General features: G+C 49.4%; 2 protein-coding genes across 11 annotated transcripts; one reads left to right on the top strand and one right to left on the bottom strand.

Annotated features, from left to right (window-relative positions):
* Positions 1–397: 397 nt before the first annotated feature.
* LOC308390578 (uncharacterized protein) lies at positions 398–6,037 on the bottom strand. Its single transcript, XM_080872753.1, has 11 exons — positions 5,694–6,037; positions 3,524–3,719; positions 3,138–3,369; positions 2,780–3,059; positions 2,484–2,661; positions 2,327–2,403; positions 2,078–2,258; positions 1,764–2,012; positions 942–1,113; positions 771–871; positions 398–676 (listed from the first exon to the last, which is right to left on the bottom strand). Exons 1-11 carry the CDS (start codon positions 5,964–5,966, stop codon positions 564–566), a joined length of 2,052 nt encoding a protein of 683 aa, XP_080728879.1. The 5' UTR covers positions 5,967–6,037; the 3' UTR covers positions 398–563.
* A 459-nt stretch (positions 6,038–6,496) lies between these two features.
* Positions 6,497–21,796, top strand: LOC308390430 (SUN domain-containing protein 1-like). Of its 10 annotated transcripts, XM_080872422.1 has the most exons (23): positions 6,498–7,042; positions 7,178–7,266; positions 8,923–9,093; positions 9,168–9,361; positions 9,631–9,657; positions 9,772–10,056; positions 11,186–11,323; positions 12,140–12,214; positions 12,869–12,988; positions 15,927–16,025; positions 16,284–16,359; positions 16,495–16,541; positions 16,755–16,969; positions 18,339–18,596; positions 18,880–18,972; positions 19,053–19,126; positions 19,238–19,376; positions 19,482–19,766; positions 19,900–19,984; positions 20,068–20,183; positions 20,343–20,510; positions 20,583–20,675; positions 21,119–21,796. In XM_080872422.1, the coding sequence occupies exons 3-23, from the start codon at positions 8,990–8,992 to the stop codon at positions 21,233–21,235; spliced, it is 2,808 nt and encodes a 935-aa protein (XP_080728548.1). In that variant the 5' UTR covers positions 6,498–7,042; positions 7,178–7,266; positions 8,923–8,989; the 3' UTR covers positions 21,236–21,796. The 10 variants fall into 10 exon arrangements, with proteins under 10 accessions (XP_080728549.1, XP_080728548.1, XP_080728546.1 ...); XM_080872423.1 differs by lacking the exon at positions 7,178–7,266 and having other exon boundaries at positions 6,497–6,760; XM_080872418.1 differs by lacking the exons at positions 6,498–7,042; positions 7,178–7,266 and adding an exon at positions 7,814–7,897.
* The last annotated feature ends 578 nt before the right edge of the window (positions 21,797–22,374 follow it).

Below are 22,374 nucleotides of genomic sequence, written 5' to 3'. Positions count from 1 at the left end.
CATGGAAATTAATAAAAAGTACAAAAAACTTGAACGAAAATCAGAGAAAAATAAAATGATTCTATGATCATAATATAATTTAATTTTGGTTTAAGGTTCTACATATTTTACAAAACACAACATTATAATGAAATAATTATTTATTCTTATAATATAAATAATAACAATAATAGCTATTATATTTATATTATTAGTCTTTAAAAAATATTGTATTTTATTTTGAAAGGTAGGTTTGGATGACTTCCGCACTGAAAGCGTCGCTGCAGATACTTTAAATGTTAAAAACATTTTGCAGCCAAAACCTGATTAGAAGAAAAAAAGCTGAATCAAACTTGCTGCCACTTCCTGTCCCACTCTGTGTTCCAGCGCGTTCCCACACAGACGAGCAGAGACCAGGTAAATAAGAAGTGCTTTATTTACAGATAAATAACAGCGTGACCAGAGAAAACACAAACATGTATTTAAATGTTCTTCAGTGGACTCATGCCGTGGTGAAGGCGGTTCCCTCAGTAACAGTCGGCGTGGATACGTTAGAGCAGTTTCCTCCTTCCTGCTCCGTGTCCTCAGACGGGCCTCAGGTCGTCGGGGACGGGGATCCGTTTGAGTTCGTCCACGTAGGTCGAAGGCTCCTTAAAAACGTCTTCAAACAGGAGCTTCATCAGCTCGCTCACATATTCTGGAAGACATGGAGGTCACTGTAAACCACACTGGTGTCAATAAAGTTGGAGAGTTCAGCCTCTCCTCTGTGTGTGTGTGTGAGCTGCACTCACTGGGTTTGGGCTCGCTCTGCTGAGGCTCGGCGGTGACCTCTGAACTCCTGTCTTTGTGTCTCTCTGCGTCCTCGTTGAAATGCATGGCGGCCAGGTACAGCCTGGAAACAAGACCCACTGTCACACAGGTGTTTGAAGCTGTGACATCAGAGCTGAAGCAGCAGCGTTTACCTGCAGAGCACGCCGACGAATGGGAAAGCGACGTTCTTCGGCGCGAAGCGGCGCACAAGCCAGTGGAAGCGTTCCAGCGTGGACGCCTGGTGGTCGTGACTCAGTTTCCCGACATCGGCGAGAATCCGCTTGTTGAGCAGGAGCTTCTTCAGCTTGTGCAGAGCCACCGAATCTGCAGCCACACAGGTGAGCACAGACACACCCACAGGTAAACAGTCAGCCAACAGCAAAGCAGCAAAGAGTTAAGCTACGCCCATCACAATAAATCAAATAATAAAACTGTTTGTTAATTGCCCTTTTAACGCCCCTCCCCCTCAGCCGAGGCTCTTAACAGCGAGTGGGTGGAGCTTGTGTCTAAGCTGACTATGTCAGGGGCGTCCTCTCTGTGATGTCAGCAGGGATGACTCATCTGAGCGCTGAGAGTGGACGTCACACCCTGCTGGACACATTTGAAAGGCCAGCAGTCACATGACTTGACCAGAGGTTTATGACATCATTACGTGCGAGAGGTCAAAGGTCACTGTTTACAGAGGGTTAATTTATTCGTCTTCTCTCTGCATCTCTGGAGCTGAGATGAGTCACGCTACATCAGAGTCTGACTGCCGCGTTATTGTGGACACCGCCGCTGTGATGTCACAGGCTGGTTAGCCAGGTGAGCGGCTTCACCTGTCAGCCAATGACTGGACAGTTTAATAATCATACATTTTATTCGTGGGCGCCTTTAAAGCCCAGACTCTCCACCTGAGGCAGAGGCCATCTTCGCCCCGAGCAGGTGAGGTCCACATGCACAGGTGTGACTGGCTCTGATTGGCTGACACTCACCTGGCTGGAACCACTTGCTGGGATCCATGGACACGCGGTTAGGATGCGCGCACGTCGGGAACAGCGGGTCGTCGTGCGTGTGGACGTTCTGGATGTGGTTCACGAGGGATTTCCACTTCGCCACCTTCTCAGGCGCGGACGTGGAGGTCGTGGCGCTCCAGTAGACGTGGTTCCTGATGCTGGGCAGCCACCGCCGCACCAGCAGGCACTCTTTACTCTTCGCCAGCTTCTTCAGCTTCCTGGACAAACCTGCGGAGAAAAACATGTTAGCGTGTGTCTGACGGCTTATCGTCACGTGACCACGCCGTACCGACCCTTCTCCAAGTGCTGGATGTTATAGTAATGGCGGACGTTTCGCTTCCTCAGGTATTTCTGCACGCGCGCGTGGCGGTCGGTCACGATGTGGTCCACGCTCAGGCGGTTGACCTGGAGGAGATCGAGGCCTCGCCGCAGAGCCTCCGTCTCCACGTGCGAGCTGCCGCTGACCCCGGCGCTCTGAGAGGATAACCATAAACAGTCACGTGATCAGCTCTTACTTCCTGTTGGCACAGAGCGAGCGTTACCTGAATGAGCTGGATGTCGATGACGCTGCTGCTGCTCAGGTGCATCAGGGTGTAGCTGCCCAGCTTCCCGCAGTGTCCTGTCAGAGGAAATGACATCATCAGGCCAAAGTAACCACAAGGTGACAAAAACAAGACACTAATGATGGCGTTTGCTCACCCAGCAGGTCCGCCCTCATCCGCCCTCCCACCGCCACGCTGCCCTCGCCCCTCAGGCGCTCCATCAGCACCTGCTGGTCCTGCTTCCACTTGTGGTTGATGGCGGGCTCGAGGAACATGCGGGCGTGCCTCCTGAAGGTGTCGGACTGGAACACCTGGAGGTTCATGGCTCTGCACACCTGCAGGTGACGCACAGCAGACACGCGCCGTCATGGAGGACGTCTGCACGTGCGCACACTCGGACAGTGACGTCAGAGTTTTACCGTCACGTGTGCTCGGGTCAAAGGTCAAGGTTACCTTCTCCACGTGACTGAATGAGCCTCCGGTGAAATAAATGGCCGCAGACATCTGCAGGTTTCCTAGCGGCGTGCTTCCCGCCACTGGCTGGCTCTCCCACTTCCTGCTGTAGTCACAGCTGGGGCACAGCTGGCTGAAGGAGACGAAGGTGCCCATCCGCCGCCGCCGCACCTCGCAGCTCAACCCGCACACGGGACAGGTGAGGAAGAGGTCTCTGAGACAGCTCTCAAACACGATATATTTGGGGTCGTTGTAGTGGGAGGGCGTGGCCTCCGCCTCGCTGTGTGGGTGGAGAACAGCAGGTCAGACGTTTGCTGCACAGACAGACAGGAACCTGCAGGAGGCGCCGGCACCTTACCGACTGTCGGGCGGCTCGCTCGAAGACTCGTCCGGCTCATACGGCTCGCAGATGGGGTCGTACTGGTCGGATGCTTCGGGGAGCTCTGTTTCCTCCTCTGGCTCCTCCCCCTCCTCTTCTTCCATCATTTCCAGACGTGGTCTCTTCGCTGGTCTGACACCCGGCTGAATCCCCGTCTCTGATTGGGTGGTCACCGTTCCCACGTTACAGTGTAAAACCGAGGCCTGTGTGGCTGAAACGCACAAAACACGTTTTACACTCTTTAAAACTGAACAAAGCTTCCTCTTCATCACAGTCCAAAACCTGCAGTTCCTCCACCAACCAGCAGGGGCCAGCAGTTAGTATGTGGCCATCTTTTACTTACAGTGTGTGGCACTCATACCCACCTTTGCTTCTCACGTGCTGCTTCAGCGTGTTGTAGGACAGCTGAGTGGCGGCGCACCTCGTAGATGGGGAGTAGGACGTCTGCGTGCCCACCGACACCATGTAGTGACAGAACTGCGTCGCCACGGAGACCTTGGGTTCAGGGTCGGTCTGACAGGCGGTGTTTCTGAAGCGAGTGAGGGGCAGCAGCACCGGACTCTGCTCACAGGAGAGAGGCCAAATCAGGGGTGCCCAATCCCGGTCCTCGAGAGCTACCGTCCTGCAGCTTTTAGATGCATCCTTGTTCCCACACACCCGAATCAAATGAATGGCTTGTTATCAGGCCTTTGCCAAACATGATGGCATGCTGAAGAGGTAATCAAACCATTTGATTCAGCTGTGTTGGAGTAGGGATGCATCTAAAAGCTGCAGGATAGTAGCTCTTGAGGACTGGGCAGCCCTGCGCCAAATGATATGTAATGCACTACGGAGGACCCAAGGTGCCAAAATAAGTAAACGACTCCATAATTATTCATGGAATATTCGATTAAAACTGTAGACTTTAATTTTAAAAATATAAAGGACTCAAAGCGGAAAGATCAGAGACACTGGTCCACGTCGGCCATGTTGATGACGGTGCATTAAACGGTTTTGGCTGTCGCCCACATTTATGAACTTTGTGGCTAACGGTTCAGAGGAGGCGCCACGAGGAGCTGAAAATCTTTAAAACAGCTCAGTTAATGTTTCTGTTTTTTATAATTAGAATGTTGTTGTTTCCCTCAAGCAGAAGCAGAATACATTAAAGTAATGTAAACAAAAAAATATTAATATTATCATTATTTTCAACCGTTTATTTTTACATTAATCGGCTTCATCGCAGATTTCAAATGTGTAACTGTTGACATGATTCCAACGTATTAAAATTGAGACTTTCCCCCAGACTGCAGGAGGTCCCAGGAGCTCTGCGGGGCACAGGTACAGGTAACGGACAGCAGGCGAGCCGCTGCACGCTCACCTTCACCTGACAGGTTTAACCTCTGCAAACAAAAGCAGGTGCAGCAGATTCATTTCAAACAAATAGCGAGGACTTCCATCATTCCCCAGCATGTTTAAAACATCAACAGAGAGCAGGACATCCACCTTTTGCTCTTCCATCATTTTTCCTCTTCTCCGATCCTTTCACTGCTCATACCGAGGCTCAGAACAGCTTTAGCTGCTCTTCTTTACCACGTCCGTGTTCAGCAGGTTGAGGAGATATTCGTGCCTGATGATGTCACTCAGACCCAACCGAGGTGTTTCTGAAGCAGCTGACAGACGAATGCTCAGAACGCCTCACCCTGCAGGTGTGACTTTGTCATAAATGCTGATAGTGCTATATCGATAAACAGCCAAATTATCGATACAGTGAAAGTATCGGTCAGGCTCTAACAGCACTGTACTGATGTCCAGCAATGATTGTGCACTGCACTACGTTTTGTTACCTTTCTTGCGAAGCAGTTGGTGACATGTCTGTGAAAAGTGCTATACAAATAAACTTTTACTTACTTACCAACTCTAAATACTAAAATAATTAAAAGGTTTTTGGAAAAAACATTGAGTCATTTCGCTTATTTTGGCCGTTTTGGTGCTCCATATACTAACTGCTGATCAGATCAGAAGTTGGGAGTATTTTTAAAATTAATTCTGGTTTTTAAAAAGAAAAAAGTACAGCTAAGCTAGCGCTGATTTACTGACACTTATAAGGTGTCGCTTTTATGAAAGGATGTAATGACACTTATAGGTTTGGTTTACACCAGTTATCATAGTATTGACAAATATGGCCAATACAATCATAGCATAATAATAATAATTATTGGTTTTTAACGACTGTTTAACAATACAACCTTATTTACGGAGTAACGGTCTTATTCTTAGTTTTTGGCATGTTTGAACCTCCACAGACGGTCACGGTTTAGCCGTTTATGTCGTTATTTTCAGGCTTTTTCAGTGTTTTTCTGATAAATTCGGTTTTTATTTTTTTATTTTTTTATTTTTTATTTTTACACGTTAACTGAGACCGTTAGCCCGGTTAGCCATTTTTGTTGTTTTTTGATCCCGCCGGTGGATTTAAACCGTTTCTACCGTCCGTTTCCCGGTGATCCGGGACTCGGCAGCTACTCGCCGCGGAGATCCCCGGGCTACACTGAAACTCACCGCCGCCGCTTTGGACTCCTCTACGTCCCCGTGGATGAACGGCAGCGCCCCGTCCTTCAACAACAGCCTGGCCGAGAAGCCGGCGTCATACTGGGCTTTGTTGACGAACGAGTCCTCGGAGAAGTGGCGCGAGCAGACGTACACGGTGGCTTTGGGCGGCCGCTGGTCTGAGAACAGGTACTGGATCCACTGCTGCCGGATCCGCTCCTCTTTGGGCAGCGCGAACAGGTTCAGCTTCCCCTCGCAGCCGAAGATGCATTTCTTGGGAGACATCCTGGTCCGAGTCCCGCTCCTGCACACGGAGCTGGAAAACTTCCCGAGTCCAAGCGCGAGGAGGAGGAGGCGGAGCCCGCTCCCGTGACCATATAAGGAAATCCCCGCCAGTTAAAGTCCACGCGGCCAAGAGGCAACCCCCCCCCCCCCCCCAAAACGGTCGGAGCAGACGCAGGGAGTACTCAGATTACTCCAGCACGGACTGACCTCGTTAGCTGAGATTCAGGCCATGTTTCACGTTCCCGCCACCACTTTAACACCGTGAATGTGACAGCAGGTACAGGGTCGAACTCGGATGTTTCTGAAAAAAGTTGAATATCCTCAAAGTTATTTTAAAGTAGTTCCGTTAACAAATGATAACAGGCGAAATCATCTGTTAATGTGATGTTCTTTGGAAAATTTGTTTTTTCTGTTTTCAAACGTTCACTCACTGCAATAAAACAATATTTTAATGAAAATGTCTCTATACGTTGAACTCGGAGTGAACCATCTCAAATCAATATATAATCTTTTTCATAGAGCGTGTCGCACCTCCGGCCACAGGGGGGCGTAAATCACTGCTGGCGCTATAAAATGCCCCCACTGTAAACGGCTAGTGTTAAGTCTCCTGTCTGTTGTTAGTGTGAATGTGATCCCCTGAGAGGAGCTCACGGAGTCTGCTTTCATCGCTACGCTGCTAACCGGCGGGTTCTTAACGGGAACACCATTTAACTGTCTCCGCCAGCGCTATCTGTCGCTCGCTAGCTGCTAACAGCTAGTGGCCGACGTCTCTCCCTATCTGCCCCCCGCTGCGGGTGAGCACAGCGTTTTTCCTCTCTGTACCGTCCTGATTAACTTTTCTTTTTCTACTGTTATTTTCTGTGAGCGCTAACGCTGACGTTAGCAGAGCCACGGTTCGTTTTTCGCGGGGGTCCGCCCACTGTGGGATTTTACTGGCTACGCACAACATCATTTACGTGAGCTGACCGCGGATTGGTTGGAAGCTGACAGCTTGCAGTTAAAAGACTGCACACGTGGGCTCAATTGCAAACAAACAGAGCGGACACGCGCACGCGGGTGTAGAAGGGCGATTATATGTAAGTAGAGTAACGATGGTGATGGAAGGAACAATAAAGACACAAGAATAAAAATGTTGGGTTGTGTGTTTACGTGTTTCACCCCGCTGTGCAGTTGATAATTACCTAAAACACGCGATCTTATTTTCCCATCAGCCTCTCAGGTGAGGGCGCTCTCAGCAGGTGAAGGGGGAGCATTGCAGCGCCACCTGACAGCTCAGCAGGAAGTCGGCGTTTACCTGAAGGTGAGGGCTGCTGGGTAACTGAGTCTGAGGTGGCAGCTGGAGATAATGGATGATCCTCCTTTGTCTCGTCCTCGCTCTCTGTGCAGCTCCTCATTTGTTTTGAGACAGCTTTCTTCTAATTGGCTGCTCCTCTCAAACAGAAGGTTTGAGTGGTAGGTGGGTGGGGCTCTACGGTGAAATGTCCCCCTTTCTAAACCCACTCTCTTCTGATTGGCTGACTTCTGGACTCCAGCACCCAGTTTGACCACATAAAGAATTTCTTTCTTAGTTTTGAAGTAACATCCTGGTTATTTGGGGGGAAGAGGAACAGCAGGCTGAACACCTGTAAACACCCGAGCGTGCGAACATGTGGCGGGAAATATCTGACTTTATTTATTCAATAAAAATATCAGTGTCCTCACAGAGATAGAGGTGTGTGTGTGAGAGCAGCTGACTGACCCACAGACAGGAAGTGTAAGCAGGTTAAAGGTGAACTTCAGCTGCTGGCTGGATCTGTGTGTGTGTGTGTGTGTGTGTGTGTGTGTGTGTGTGTTAGAGTTGGTGTGATTTGTGTGTTTGTGGCAGCGTTGTTGGCGGCTCTGCCGGCCACCATGAGTGACGAGGACCTGCAGAGCTGGGGCTGGACTGACCTGTGTGTATGCTCGGCTTCTTTCTCTGCGCTGTTGTATGTAGGTCAGGTGTCTGATAAGGTTGCAGGGATTTGGTGTGTGTGTGTGTGTGTGTGTGTGTGTGTGTGTGTGTGTGTGTGTGTGTGTGTGTGTGTGTGTGTGTGTGTGTGTGTGTGTGTGTGTGTGTGTCTTCAGTATTTCAGGAAGAAGCGGTTTCTGTGTTCCTGCTGCGTTGCTGCAGCGTGTCTGCAGCTTAAGTGTTTCAGGACACTCGAGTTTAATCATTAAGCTGAAGCTGCTTTTAATCCAGAGTTTAATGAAGGAAACGAGTATCTGCAGCTCGCCGTTCGTCTGGTTAACACGACCCCAGACCTCCATCGATCTGCCTTCATATCACAGGAAATGCGGCTCGGAATACTAATAAGATTCCTCCGTACATGCTGGGAACTTTAACGTTTTTAATTTTATTAATCTGCATTTTATGGCTGACTTAGTGAGACTCTTATTATAAAATTAAAACCTGCTGGAGAAACCTGTTAGAATCATATTTGGGAAGTGTTGCACAGTTTTCTGTGTGTGTGTGTGTGTGTGTGTGTGGTCGTGTGTGTGTGTGTGTGTGTGTGTGTGTGGTTGTGTGTGTGTGTGTGTGTGTGTGTGTGTGTGTGTGGTCGTGTGGTCTATTGATCAGATTCATACATCATCACCGATGTAAACAAACAGTCTGTATAATTTGTTTTTTAATTGTAGACTTTTAATCAGATTCTTTCCTCTTTATGTTTTAACAGTTTTTTCATATTTAAAGGAAAAACGTTCCTCCTGTCAAGTTTCAGTGTTTTCTCATTATGTCCTTGTACATTTTAAAAGCTTACTTTGCATCTAATTCTTTTATCCATGATGTAAATATGTTTCTTACTATATTCTGTTAAAATGGTTTTCAGCTTTATTTGATCAGGTTGCTTAAATTGGCAACATTTTCAGACTTTGTTTCCATGAAGGAACACGCCTCTTCCTGTTCCTGCTCCCTCATCTTCCACGCCTGTCTCCTCAGCTCCACCTACTCGTCGTCGGACTCTGAGAAGGAGCAGCAGGTCACCTCCTTCCTTCGGGCGAGGGTCATGTCGAGACGCAGCCTGCGGCTCGATGAAGGCCTGCTGGACCGCAGTCTTCCTCGTGGCAGCGCTTCCTTTAGTGCGGGAGGAGGCGACTGGAGGAACAGCAGGTCAGTGTGGACGTCTGCTGAAGGTGCGTTCTGTTCAGGTCTGCTCCTCCTTCACCTCCTGCCTCCTTCTGCAGGTCGCTGAGGTCCCGTCGTTCCCAGCAGCACTCGGTCTCCTGCTCCGAGTCGCTCCTCGATGCGCCGCATAAACCTACCGTCATGGCACTCCACAACAGCAGCCTCCACAGCGTGGCGTCCGACGCCTCCCTGCTCTCCTCCCTGCAGAACGAGTCCTCCATCCAGGAGCAAACGCAGGTCGACGCGTTCTGGGGTACGAAGCCTGCTCATAGATTTATAATGATCTCTGTTTACAGAGCGCTTTGTGTAGTGCTTTTCCATGGCAACAGCACAGGTCATCAGATCCACAGATTCAATATTCTTACTTTGATTACTTTGGTCTGATGTTTTCAGTCGAAGGAAATGATCTGGGTTCAGTTCTGGACTCGTTAGCCTGCTATGTTGAGTTTGGAGCATCTGTGAGCACAGAGCTCGCCTTGTTGACCGGACCGACTCTAGTTTAACCTTGATCTTCCTCCTCAGGTTTGGACCACGACTCGGATTCCAAAGGTGAGCCTGCGCCCCCGCCCGCCTGCGCCCCCGCCCGCCTGCGCCTGACTCGTAAAGGCTTTGATAAGGGGACACGATGAGTCAGTTTCATCATGTCCTTGTGTCTGTCTGCAGAAAGCACCATCATCGCGGAGCAGGGCAGCGTCGCACTGAACAGCACTCTGATTGGTCTAGACACCCTCTGCAGCAAACACCCGGGCCAGGCCAGCAGGGTTTTCTGTAAAGACTGCAGCGCTCTGAAATCTGAGCCGCCGCTGGGTGAGAAGGAGGCCGGCTCCGCTTCCTCCAAATACACCACAGACACCTCCTCAACACTAATGGTGCCGCGAGCCTCAGAGTCCGAGGAACCAGAACCTTCTACCATTTACTACAGAGACAGAAGCCGCAGGAGGAGGACGGGTGAGGCAGACGCACGTGACGGTCTTTACTGTGGAAATGACCACATCAGACTTTTTCCTTTTTTTTGTCTGTAACGAGATTATAATACGACAGCAAAAACATTCTCGTATTCAGAGTAACAAAAACAAATCGATCTGTAGTAAAAATCTTTTCCCGTCATTCCTGAAACATTTCAAATCTCCAGAATTAAGACGAAGCAACACCTGCTGAGTTTCTGTTCCTGTCACACTCTGATCAGTGTTGTTACAGATGAAACCACACAGCCAGCACAGGTTTACCACAGTCACTGCTCTCTGCAGCACATGCTTTATCAGGACAGGGCGCCGTCTGCTGCTACCAGTGTGTCCAGTTTGGTTCTGGTTCTGCACAAACGTAACGCTTTAGAGCCTCCATCAGCTCCATCAGCTCCTCTCTGCTGCTGACGCCTTCCAGGAGGTTGGAGTAGCTGAGGACTTTGATCTGATTAGTGGGTTAGTGATGAACATAAGCGGTGAATGTAAATCAGACTGATGAAGTTGAGGGTTCGTTTATATGCAGACGATTTGCTGCCACCATCAGGTCAGCCTGTGAACTACAACATTACCCACCACCATGTGACCCTGGAGGGGGACGAGAAACGACCACGCACGTGTGTTTCTGCAGTGTGACGTGGTTTCACGTGCAGTGACGGATATTTGAGGCTTAATTCTGATTATGGTGTCACTGAATGATCTGCCATTTAAAGGTTTTGAGCCTCAGTCTTTACTGTAGACGTCACAGTTCTCACTATAATTACTCATTTAATGACAGTGAAGCTGTGATTGGATGGCTGATGAGCAGTTTCTTTGACCTGCCCCTCGCTCTGCTTCACCTTCAGCAGGTGGAGCAGCTGACGGTCACTTATCAGCTGGGGGGAAACGAGCCCGAGCAGAGACCGATTGCTCTGAGGCACCTGGGCAGGTGCTGGGGGGCGGGGCTCGTGCAGGCTTCCACTTTCATGAAGCTGTGGTTTGTTTCCTGGATTTAGGAATCAGCTGAGCGTCACTTCCTGTTCTGGGGCTCTGCTGGCGTGTTTGTGTGCAGCGAGCTCGCTCGCAGGTGTCGGGGTGAAGGCGCCGCTCGTTGACTAGTTGTGGTTTGGCTCTTCCAGATGTGCTGCAGCTGTGGCTCGACTCGTGTTGGCTGCGTATCAGGAGAGCCGCCGCCTGCTGCGTGTCTGCGCTGACGCACACCTGGCAGGTGTGTCGGGGGTTAAAGGTCAACATACAGCCCGATAATGGACACAGAGGTACTGACTGTCTGTTTACAGCAGGTGGGGGAATTTACCTGTGCACCTTTCTTCTTCACACACTGGTGTAAAACACATCTGCTTCACCTGAGCGAGGCCGCCGTCCAATGAAAGCACCCAAAATCGCCTCTGTGATCAGAAGAGCCCGTTTGAGTGGTTAGCAGGAACTCCCAGAATCCCTCAGCTCCCTGTGAATGACCCACACCCACCTTTGCCTGCAGAGGCAGCATTGCGTTACCTAAAGTGGTGCTCTTATGAGGAGGTGGTGTGAACTCTGTCCTTCAAGCTTCAGTACCTTTGACCTTTCTCACCCTTCACTTAACTGCGTTAGCTCCGCCTACATGACCCCGAGGGTTGACTAAGATCACCTTTTAGAACTTCTTAAAAGAGAATCTGCCAAAGTAGCCCGAGATCAAAGATGTCTGCCAACGGCCTTATGTTTGGATCTTCAGGAGGAAGAAGCACAGGCAGGCTTCATTAAACACGGAGGAGGAGCTCCACCCTCACGTGTCTCTTCTGTGGTCATTAGACCTCAAAGGGTTTATTTCCATTTATTTTTAGTCACCTGACGCCTCCTCGCTAAACATCCCTGACTCCTCACGAGACCAGAGCGCGCTCTGGATCTCTGGACCTGCAGTCGCTGTGCTTCTTTCCAAATAAACAAATGGGCTGCACCTCTTCACTTTGGCTGTTTCCCTGGCAAAATGCAAATCTGCCCTCCGGCTGCTTGCAGCGAACATTCAGGCCTCGGCTCGGAGGTGGACGGTGGTGATCTGCCGCTCTCGGTGAGTCCTGACTCTGTTTCCTCTGTTTCAGTTCGACCCGGCCGCGGCGGAGCCATGAGCCTGACGGAGTCCAGCCAGAGGGAGCTACAGCCCAACGGATCTCTGTGTGAGCAGCACACACACCTCAGAGGGTTTAATCAGCCTGCTGTTCACTCGTTCATGATGCTGACACACACACACACACACACACACACACAGTATTTCATGTTGGACTTGTATGTGATGATGTGCATGGCAGGAATCAGAAGCTGAATGGAGGGTGTAGCGTGTGCAGGCAGCAGTCATGGATACAGAAAAGATTGAATTGAACTTTATTTATAAAGCACCGAATCACAGCAGGGTGCAGATTTCCTTTCAAGCCGACTCTGTCTGTAAATGCATCGTCTCCACCTGCTGGTTGCTGTCTCTGTGCAGGCAGCAGGTGGAGTCTCACCAGAAAACTCCGCTGCTGCACCAACGCTGCCTCTGAAGTGGGCGGTGCTTTAACACTAATGTTGAAACTGTGTTCGTGGCGCCGGCTCAGAGCGGCTTTGCTGCAGCAGCGTGTTGTGAACAGTCGGGGCGTGACTGAAGGGTCACAGTGATCACCTGATGCGGAGGTCGCCGTGTGCACGCTCAGGTGTTCTCCGTAAACCTCGAGGCTCCACAGCCAAACTCGGAGCTTCCTGTTTGGAGCAGCGGTCACATGGTTCCTGTGTAGATGTTTCCTGTTGTGACTCCTGTGTTTTCTGTCGGTTAAACGCTCTGCTGACACCTACAGGTAACGACTGTAAGGACAGACGGCCTTCGCCGATGGATGCGGTCACGTCTTCTTCGTCCTCGTGGTCCTCCCTGGTTTCCTGTTTGTTGGGGTTCACGTGGAGCGCTGCTCTTTTCACAGGTTCAATACCCGCTCCGGCAGTCTGCGCTGCAGGCCGTGCAGATCGTTTTTACTCACATCCGCTCTGAGTCGCATGTGTTCAGTCGCAGCGTGAGGCCACAAAGCGTAAAGATGGTGTTGGCCTGTGATACAAACGGCAGCGCTGTCAGTCTCTTCTGTCTTTGAGTGTCTCTGAGCAGCTTGTGTAAGCGCGCAGCGGAAATACGAGTCGTAAAGATGCTTCAAAACAATTTATCTGACCCGTTATACATCCTGTGACTTCAAAGACACACACACACACCAGCATGAACAGGAAGCTGTGACGGTTTAAATTTGAATCTTATGTAAACAGAGTAAACGCCCTCCCGAGTAGATTTGACTTTGTGTTGCCGTGACAACCAATCGGACTCAGCAGCAGGGTGATTGGCTCAAAACTTAGTGATGTTAACAGACTGTATATAAAAGATGGGTGTCACTTGATGATTCTTTTAATTATTTGATTTGTTGTTTTCCTCGTCTCTGCCATTTGACTAATTAAATCAAAGTGTTTTATAGGGAAATTGTGAGCATTTGTTTTTGTGATGAACTAAACTTGAATTCTCTGCATTGAAAACGTCATGAATAGGGATGGGTACCGGTGTCCGGTGCCATCAACGGTAGTAACCAGACTGAAAAGCAGCGCAAATTTCGGTGCTTTATTTCGGTGCTTTTTTTTCCTGAGCTGTGATACACTTTAGATTCTAGCCAATCATTTTACGTTTCCGAGGATAGTAGGCGGGCCCAGGTACGTGCGTTCTTTTAGAGCAGAGCTACAGATTAAAAATGCCCAAGGCGAAGCGGTCAAAGTCTGGCTGTACTTCACAGCAAAAGATGCAAACTCAGCAGCAACAAGTGCTTTAAGCTGATACTGTGATACTGTCAAAGGAGGTAACACCAAGAATCCAATGAAACACCTGGCGACGCATAGCGTTTTTTTTAAAAGCCGAGAAATGCGCCGTATTTGATAGCTTGCTGCGAGACCTCACACCGTGCACATCTACTGCGGGTGGGTTGCCTGTTATGCAACATCCCCCAAAAACCCGAAGAGGAGAGTCCTGGCCCCTAGCCCTGCCAGTGTAGCAGAAATGATGAGGATGATGATGCAGCAGCAGCCGTTCTTCTCTGCGTGAGTAGCTTAATGTTGTTCGTGTGTAATTTACGTTGAGTAGGCTAACCACGTTATTACATTAATGCATGTAAGGTGAACTAGCAAACATCATCATAGTTACATGCGGCTGCCTTCTTGTTTGATGGCAGATACTCCCTTCACCCTGCCAAAAAGGCTAAAATGACCAAAGAAAAAGTGGAAAACAGCTAAACATGAGAGGTTTAGGACAAAGTTTGTGTTTTTTCCATTGTTTAAGCACTGCTTCCAGCCAAGAGTGATACCATATATGCCCCATAGCTGCAGAAAAGGCTAACATTGTTATCTTTTTACAAAAAAAAACAGCTGAACATGAGAGGTTTTTGGACAAAGTTTGTGTTCTCCATTCTTTAAGCACTGGTTTGAGCACCGGCACCGTTTCAAAAGTACCAGTTTGGCACCGGTATCGGATAAAACTTAAACGATACCCATCCCTAATCATGAACTCTAATATCAGATGTTTACGTTTATTAATGACTCGGTCATTTCCGTTGCTGTAAAAGTCGAACTCAACATTTTTCCAGATTTGTTCGTGTTACATAACGTTTGAATCGATCTGCGTTGAAGAAACCATGACGGAAGCAACCGGTAATAACGGCGTGCGAGCGCAGCGCTGTGCGGACGTGCTGCTGAGTCACAGGCAGTGTTGGTCAAGTTACTTGAAAAAAGTAATCAGTAACTAATTACTGATTACTTATTTTCAAAAGTAATTAATTACTTAGTTACTTAGTTACTTTTTAAAAACACGATTTACAACCTGAGTAGGTGATAAAGCGATAGATCTTTCAGCCCAATTCTACTTTTTCTGCATAATCCATCATACAAAATGTAATCAAATGGAAAAGTATCTTTTTAAAACTTGTTTTATTAGTTTTAATCTTTTAACTTTATGCATCAAGCAAACATTTAATTATCTGCAACATTCTCTGACTGGAAGAAATGAGTTTAACATTTAAACCTATTTTCTGCACATTCCAGCACATAAAATAAAATATTTTGTGTGTTTACACTCAGTCTTTCAAATAGATGCAAGTAAAACACAGCAGAAAATAAATAAAGTCAAAGACTCAGCGGTCCTGTTGCTCTATTTTCACCTGTAAAGCAGGAGTGGGGTAGGCGGAGGTTTACCCTGGTGCAGGTGTGCCGCGGTCAGTGGAAGAATCCGCGAGTTTCTCTGTGAGTTTCCCATTACGTCGTAGCTACTCGGTGCTTGTTGGAAGTTTAGGGGTTTTTTCGCTGTAAAAAGAAGTTTTCTTCCCACGCACAGCGGACACTAATGTTTTTGTCACTTTTTATGGAATCAAACTCAAAGTAAGGTCAGTACTTCCACGCTTTAAACGCTGCACGCTCACACTCTCTCTGCACTCGATATGTGATCCACTGTTGATCTGCACACAGCTGTTGTCACTAACGGCGCACTCGCTTACGTCACTGTCGTGAGACATTCTCGCAAAAAATCAGTTTTAGTAACGCAGTAACGCAGCGTTCCTACGGGAAAGTAACGGTAATCTAATTACCGTTTGCAATAGTAATCCCTTTACTCGTTACTTGAAAAAGTAATCAGATTAGAGTAACGTGTTACAAGTAACGCGTTACTGCCCATCTCTGGTCACAGGCGCGTCCACACGTTCCGTTTTTAAGGGCTGAGCTCACCGGAGCGTTTGGTTTGGTCAGGCCTTAAAAACCAGAGTGACTTTGGCCAAAATGGGCGTGGCCCGAGAGCGTCTGCAGCCGCTTCCCGCCGTGCTGACTGACCTTCCTCCTCTCCTCCTGCAGCTTCGGTTCTCTTTGACCTCGCTCAGAGAGCGGCTCGGGCCCTCGGGCCTCTGAGCAGGAAAGCTGGTTCTGCTTCGTGGACCGCCGCACGCTCTGCAGGTTAACACCGCCATGTGTGCGTTTGATTTGTAGCGTCTTTGCTCCCTGACCCAACCCCCAGCTGTTTGTTGCTTAGCTGCTCTGTCGTGTGTGTGTGTGTGTGTGTGTGTGTGTGTGTGTGTGTGTGTGTGTGTGTGTGTGTGTGTGTGTGAGTGTGAGTGTGAGTGAGTGATAGTTGGTGAATAAAATCCCTCCCTTGCCCCTCCCATCCATCTGAATCTGTGTTCTGATTGGCTTTATCGTGACCTGTGTCTGCAGGTCGGACAGCAGGCGACGCCTTCAGGTGGCTCGACACACGGTGGCGTCACATGACCACAAACACACCGCTGAGCTGGCAAGTTTGAGCTGATTCATTAGGTTTTCTCATTCTGGAGTAAATCTGCTTCATCAGACCTGTTCGACCGCTCAAATACATTTAAGCTTAAATAGTGGAAGGAAGGTGATTAACCCATGGCTGACGTCTCTGCAGGTTTCCTGTCCTCCTGGTGGTTCTTTCTCTGCTGTTTCTCCTGTTCGGTGAGTTCATTGACTTCAATGATCTTAAATCACTGTTTAACAGCAAACGTGGACGATTCTCCTCAGTTTCCTAAAAGCTTCTGTGTGGCTCACAGTTGGATTTAAAACGCAGTCCTGCAGAGTCTGATGCTCGTTCACAGCAGGATTAGACAGGAACACAGCAGTCACAGCTGACTTTCAGGAAGTGATGTAACTGGACTCCTCCCTCCTCAGGTCTGCGCTGGTTTGGTCCAGCTGTTTTACAATTGCTGCTTCCAGCTGTTAACATCACAGAGTGGAGGCCAGCGGTCTCCAACATCCCCGCTCTGTCCTCTAACAGCTTCCTGTCCTCTGAGAGCCAATCAGGAGAGGGCGACGTAGATGAGTCAAAGGAGGCGGGGCTGCTTCACAGCAAACCTCCACCAGCAGAAACGGCAGCAGGAGAGGAGGTATGACCTCGAGGCTTTCAGCCGGCAGCAGATGAGGTTTACGTTTGGTGGTTTGTTTGTGCAGTCGAAGGGGAAAAACCAGCGCTGTGCTTCTGTAGAGCGCCGTCACTCTCTCAACCAACCTTCATCTTCTCAGGCGTTACCATAATGTCACTGAAAAGCACAGTCGCTTTTTGATTTACAGGAGTTACGCAGGGCTGCCGCGATTAGTCGACTATCAAAATCGTCAACGGCTAATTTAATAGTCGACGTTTGAAGCTTTGTAAGATCCCAAAAGACTCATTAATAGGTAGCAGGATTCAAGGGTGTAATAACGGACTGAAACAGGGATGGCAGCTGCCGTTAAACCAAGTAGAAGCAGCTGTGTCCGAATTCAGGAACCGCATCCTCCTGTGGCCGCATGTGTAGGCCGATTACGTTACAGCGGCACGACGAAGACGGTCCAAATTCGAAGACTCCGAAAAATGCGCCCTTCATTTCCCCAGATTTGAAGGATGGGTCGGGTGTATACTTCGTGCCCCAACCTATCCCAGAATTCATAGCACAGCCCAGCTCAGTTTCCAACAATGGCGGCAGCTAGTTAGTTTTAATATTACTCTTATTATTCTTTCTGGGTCACAAAATAAACGTTTAACATATTTTCATGGAGAATGTAGCTGTGTAAACCTCAAATATCTGCTCAGTTCATCAGGACACCACATATTTTCAAAAGCGCTCCGACGTTTTCGGAGACGTCTGTTACCCACTAGCTCGATAGCTAGCCGGGGGCTAGGCTAACTAGAGCCGTGAGAACACCGGACTCCCCGCAAATCGTTTTCAAACCCACCGCCGTCTTTCGCTACTCAGGTTAAACATGATATATGAGTCACTTAGATAACTTAAACATGTTATTGTTTGGCTTTTTTCAGTATTTTATTTGTTCCTGAGTAAATCGGTTTGGCTGAGATTAAAGTTTTTACACAGCTGAATAAACATCAAGCAGACAGCTGATTATCAGAAGTGTGAGATGCTGGAGAATTTACTCGGTTAGTTTATTAAACTCCACCGAAACAATCTGCACATTGCATTAAAATGTAATAAACTATCATCTTGTCTTTAAGTTATGTGCTAACTAAAAATAAACACTTACAGCTGTAAGCTAGTGATAGTTATATAAGAGCAGATGCTGCTGGTGCAATAAGCTGTACCTGTACGTCCAGTGGATCATGATCTGATTAGTCGACTATCAGAATAATCGTTTGTGGCGGCCCTGGAGTGACGCATGTTTATGGGGGAAAAAAAAACTGCAACAAAACACGTGCCTGAGGCCGGCGACAGGTTAGGATAAACTAACATGCATCCTGGAAGTTTACGAATGTGGTTGTTACAGGAAGTGGGGGCGGCGGCAGAAGATGCTGAGCGGCTCATTCGTCTGGAGCAGAGTCTGATGGTGCTGTGGGAGCGCGTGGAGGCCGGAGGACGGCGGGCGGAGCAGAGACACAGAGAGCTGCTCCGGCTCTACACCGGCCTGCAGCAGCTCTCGTCTGCTCAGCGCGACGGCATGGAGGCGTCGCTGAGCGCTCTGCTGGACCAGCAGCTGTCCGAGCTCAGGAAACAGCTGGACGAGGAGAGGTGGCAGAGGGAGGAGGTGAGGATCTGCAGCACCGTCACTGCAGTTAGCTGAGCTGAAGCTAGCACACAGCAGTAGCACCATCCACCTGTCAGTCAAATAGGCCACGCCCCTAATGATACAAACTATAACCCTTACTACAATTTAAACGGTTATAAAATGCAGATGTGATGGAGGCCATTATCCAGAGACCAGAACAGTTTCTGTATCGTGCTGTGAACGTTTAACACGGACTCACCGGGGCCCCCGCTGGACGCCGGAGGAACTGCACGTTACTGAAACATCTGTCTCGTGTTTGCAGGTTCGCCGGCAGGATTTGTTGCAGCAGCAGACGCAGACGTCTCGTCTGGATCAGCTCGAGCTGCAGCTGCAGAAACTGGTGGCCAAAACGATGGTGAGTCACATGACCTGAGACGAGCTTGGCGTTTCACCTGTAAAAGCTTCAGAAATAAAACTGCTTCACTAAAACTGCAGGAGGTTCAGTGGAGACGTGAAGCTGCTGGATCTCTCCTCTCGCCCTCGCCGACCACACTTCCTGCTGCTGTCAGGTAACCTTCGTCATCATCACCTTCTTCAGTAGGTTTATCTGGACCAAAGAGAAGCAGCTGCTGATGCTGGTGCGACTCCTTCGTGGCTGACGTGTCTTTTTCCTCCTCCAGTGTTGACCGGCAGTCCCATGATGCCTTGCTAGCGGAGGTGGTTCGGTTGGAGGCGGCTCTGGGGGACGTCAGGCGGGACGTCAAGCTTCTGTCCAGATGTCAGGACAGCTGCCAACAGCTCGCCACAATCCAGCAGGCGGTGAGACACTCATTTTAACGGTCTCCTTCACAATAAAAGCCTCACTGAATGGTTGCTTTTAATGTGAAGGACCAGTTTCCTGTTCTGACTGTCCTTTTTCTGTAGATTTTGGGGCAGGTCTCTGCTCAGGTGCGAGAGGAAGTTCGGGCACTGCTCTTCAGCAACCAGCTAACAGCGGGCGGAGACGCCGCCGCCCTCCCACAGTCGCTCCTCCAGTGGCTCTCTGAGCGCTATGTGAGCGAGGCGGACCTGCAGGCGGCGCTGGCCTCTCTGGAGCTCAGCATCCTACAGAACATCAGCCTGCAGCTGGAGCAGCGGCGCGGCGAGGAGACGGTCAGAGAGCCTGTCCTGCATGCTGCTGAGGGCGTCGGGGCCACAGTCACCCAGGAGGTGAGGAGGCGCGGTCAGAGGCGGGCCTAAATTTACCATCTGAGGATGAGTTTGATAAACCTGTCTAACCTTCTGAGTAATGACCTTATTCACGCTGTAATAATCGCCACTCACGCCTCCCTCGTGTCCTCAGGATGTCCGTGCGGCGGTGAAGGACGCTCTGCGGCTGTTTTCTGAGGATCGAACCGGCCTGGCGGACTACGCTCTGGAGTCTGGAGGTCAGAATCCAACAGCGACGTCTGTGATGTCATGAACCTGCTGTAATGGTTTACCCAGTGTGGCTTCTGTGCTCGTCCCGCAGGGGGCAGCATCCTGAGCACTCGCTGCTCGGAGACGTACGAGACGAAGGCGGCGCTGCTCAGCCTGTTCGGAGTCCCGCTCTGGTATTTCTCTCAGTCTCCCCGAGCTGTGATCCAGGTAACTCATCCGTACAGTCATGTGGTTATGATATGAAGCCCCTCCTCTTTCTCGTCTTTGACTCTGTGATAGGACTTTGTCCTCCTCTCAGCGCTCCTCCAGATGTTTTTGCTCAGACTGATGAATCAGAAATCACCTGATTTGTGCTCTCTGCTGCAGCCCGACGTCCACCCGGGGAACTGCTGGGCCTTCAGAGGCTCCACGGGCTTCCTGGTGATCCGGCTCTCCATGAGGGTCCTGCCCTCGGCCTTCACCCTCGAGCACATCCCCAAAGCCCTGGCCCCAAGCGGGACGCTGCACAGCGCCCCCCGAGACTTCGCCGTCTACGTAAGAGAGCGATGGCGTGCGTTCATAAACCTGCTGCTCTGTAGTCTCTGTGTAACCTGAACGCTCTTTCAGGGTCTGGCTAACGAGAGCCGGGAGCGAGGCAAGCTGCTCGGCACCTACACCTACGACCAGGATGGAGACGCTCTCCAGACATTTGCTGTTTCAGTGAGTCGTGGGGCGGGGCTTGTGGTTTTAGCCTTCCTTAATGTTGGCGAGCCAGTCTGTCACAGTCGTTAACACTCAGCCTCAGAGGGCGACAGAAGCCTGTCAGATACCAGCTGCTTCACTTTGTCTCTTTAAATTTGTTCTTGTTTTTAAAACCGCACGAACGAGACGGCGAGACTGTCACATGACTCATGGTCACATGACTGCAAAATATGACCTCACAGATCTAAATCTGGACACTCGCCCCATCAATGGAAAAAACCACAAACAAATGATCACAGGCAGGTTGGGGGTTAGTTTTGCAGAGCGGCTGCTGAGATGAGCAGAGTTATTGATCCAAATTTAAAGTTTTTTCTCCTTCGAGGCAGAAAACGAGTTTGTTGCCTGAAGTTCTCAAACATGCGATGTCGCTGCCTTTTCCTGTCTCTGTTTTGTCCCGTCAGGAGGAGAACGGCGAAGCCTTTCAGATCATCGAGGTCCAGGTTTTATCTAACTGGGGCCACGAGGAGTACACCTGCATGTACCGCTTCAGGGTACACGGGACGCCCGGCGACGTCTGAGCGCGCTCATACAGTCGAACTATTAGAATCGCGAGCGGGGTGGAGGCAGCGCAGAGGACATCGTAGCTCTGGTTCAGACTCGCCTCCTGCCCTCGCCACTCGCCACAGACATTTCCATCTGGAAGTGATCAGTGTTTCCTGTGGAAAAACAACAGTGTGTCATTTCTGTCAATAGTTAATATTTCTGTGTTTTTGTTTGACGTCCTGTTGGCTTTCCTGTTTTGTCTTTTATTGGTCCCTCGAGCGTCTGTACTCTGAGCTCAGGCGTTCTCACAGGGCGACCCGTGGACGAGCTGCCATGTTGATGCAGCACATGAACAGTCCTGGAAACGGCGCCGATCCACAGCGACGCGTTTACTGTCTCCTGGAAAAGCAGGCGACGTTCCCGCTCGAGCAGAATCGTTTAAAAGGGAGTTTGAGCTTTTTTTGCACAGACCGACTGAAACGTTTGAACCTGTGAAATCCAGCTGCTGTAATGTTCTCATTTTGTCTTCAGGTTAATTTGTTTTTAATCTGTGGTTTCATACTGGACGCTTCTAATAAAGATTTTCTTAATATACACTGTTTGTATCAGATGCATTTGTTTGAGAAGAGAAGCTCATCACAGCTGCGTCAGCAGTTCCCTCTCTGAGCTCTGCAGCTCCCAGTGAAGCATTGGTTTCATGTCCGAGCTAAACCCACATCTTAGATGGAGGAATACTAAAATAAACGGTAAAGCTAACCTGGAGACCAACTGAAACTGAACTACGGAGAAAACAAACTAAAAACCAGATTACAGCAGGTGGATGATTAGCTAACAGACACGATGGTGATGACGCACAAACAGTTTGTGCTGGTTTATCCTTACTCTGCTTCAGTAGGTTTAAAGCACAGCGGGTGCAGCTTGTGCACACCTGCAGGAAGTAAACGTTGGAACTCGGCCCAAACAGCTGATCAGAGTAACGCCCACATCCATCAACTTACTGTCTCATACGTTTCACTTGCATATTTGCAAGGTTAAAGCAGAGTTAACATTATACTTGGATGCTTCTCCAACCTTTGGCTGTTTCTGCCTTTTGTTCTGGCGGGATGATCCCACACTGTTTGGATCTGACTGTGAGGAGTTGTCTAGTAATGATCACTGAGCAAACTGTGTATGC

The sequence above is a fragment of the Rhamphochromis sp. 'chilingali' genome, assembly GCF_963969265.1.
Source record: "Rhamphochromis sp. 'chilingali' genome assembly, chromosome: 22".
Lineage (NCBI taxonomy): Eukaryota > Metazoa > Chordata > Actinopteri > Cichliformes > Cichlidae > Rhamphochromis > Rhamphochromis sp. 'chilingali'.
The sequence above is the reverse complement of the archived record's forward strand: the minus strand, read 5'-3'. Positions and strand labels throughout refer to the sequence as shown.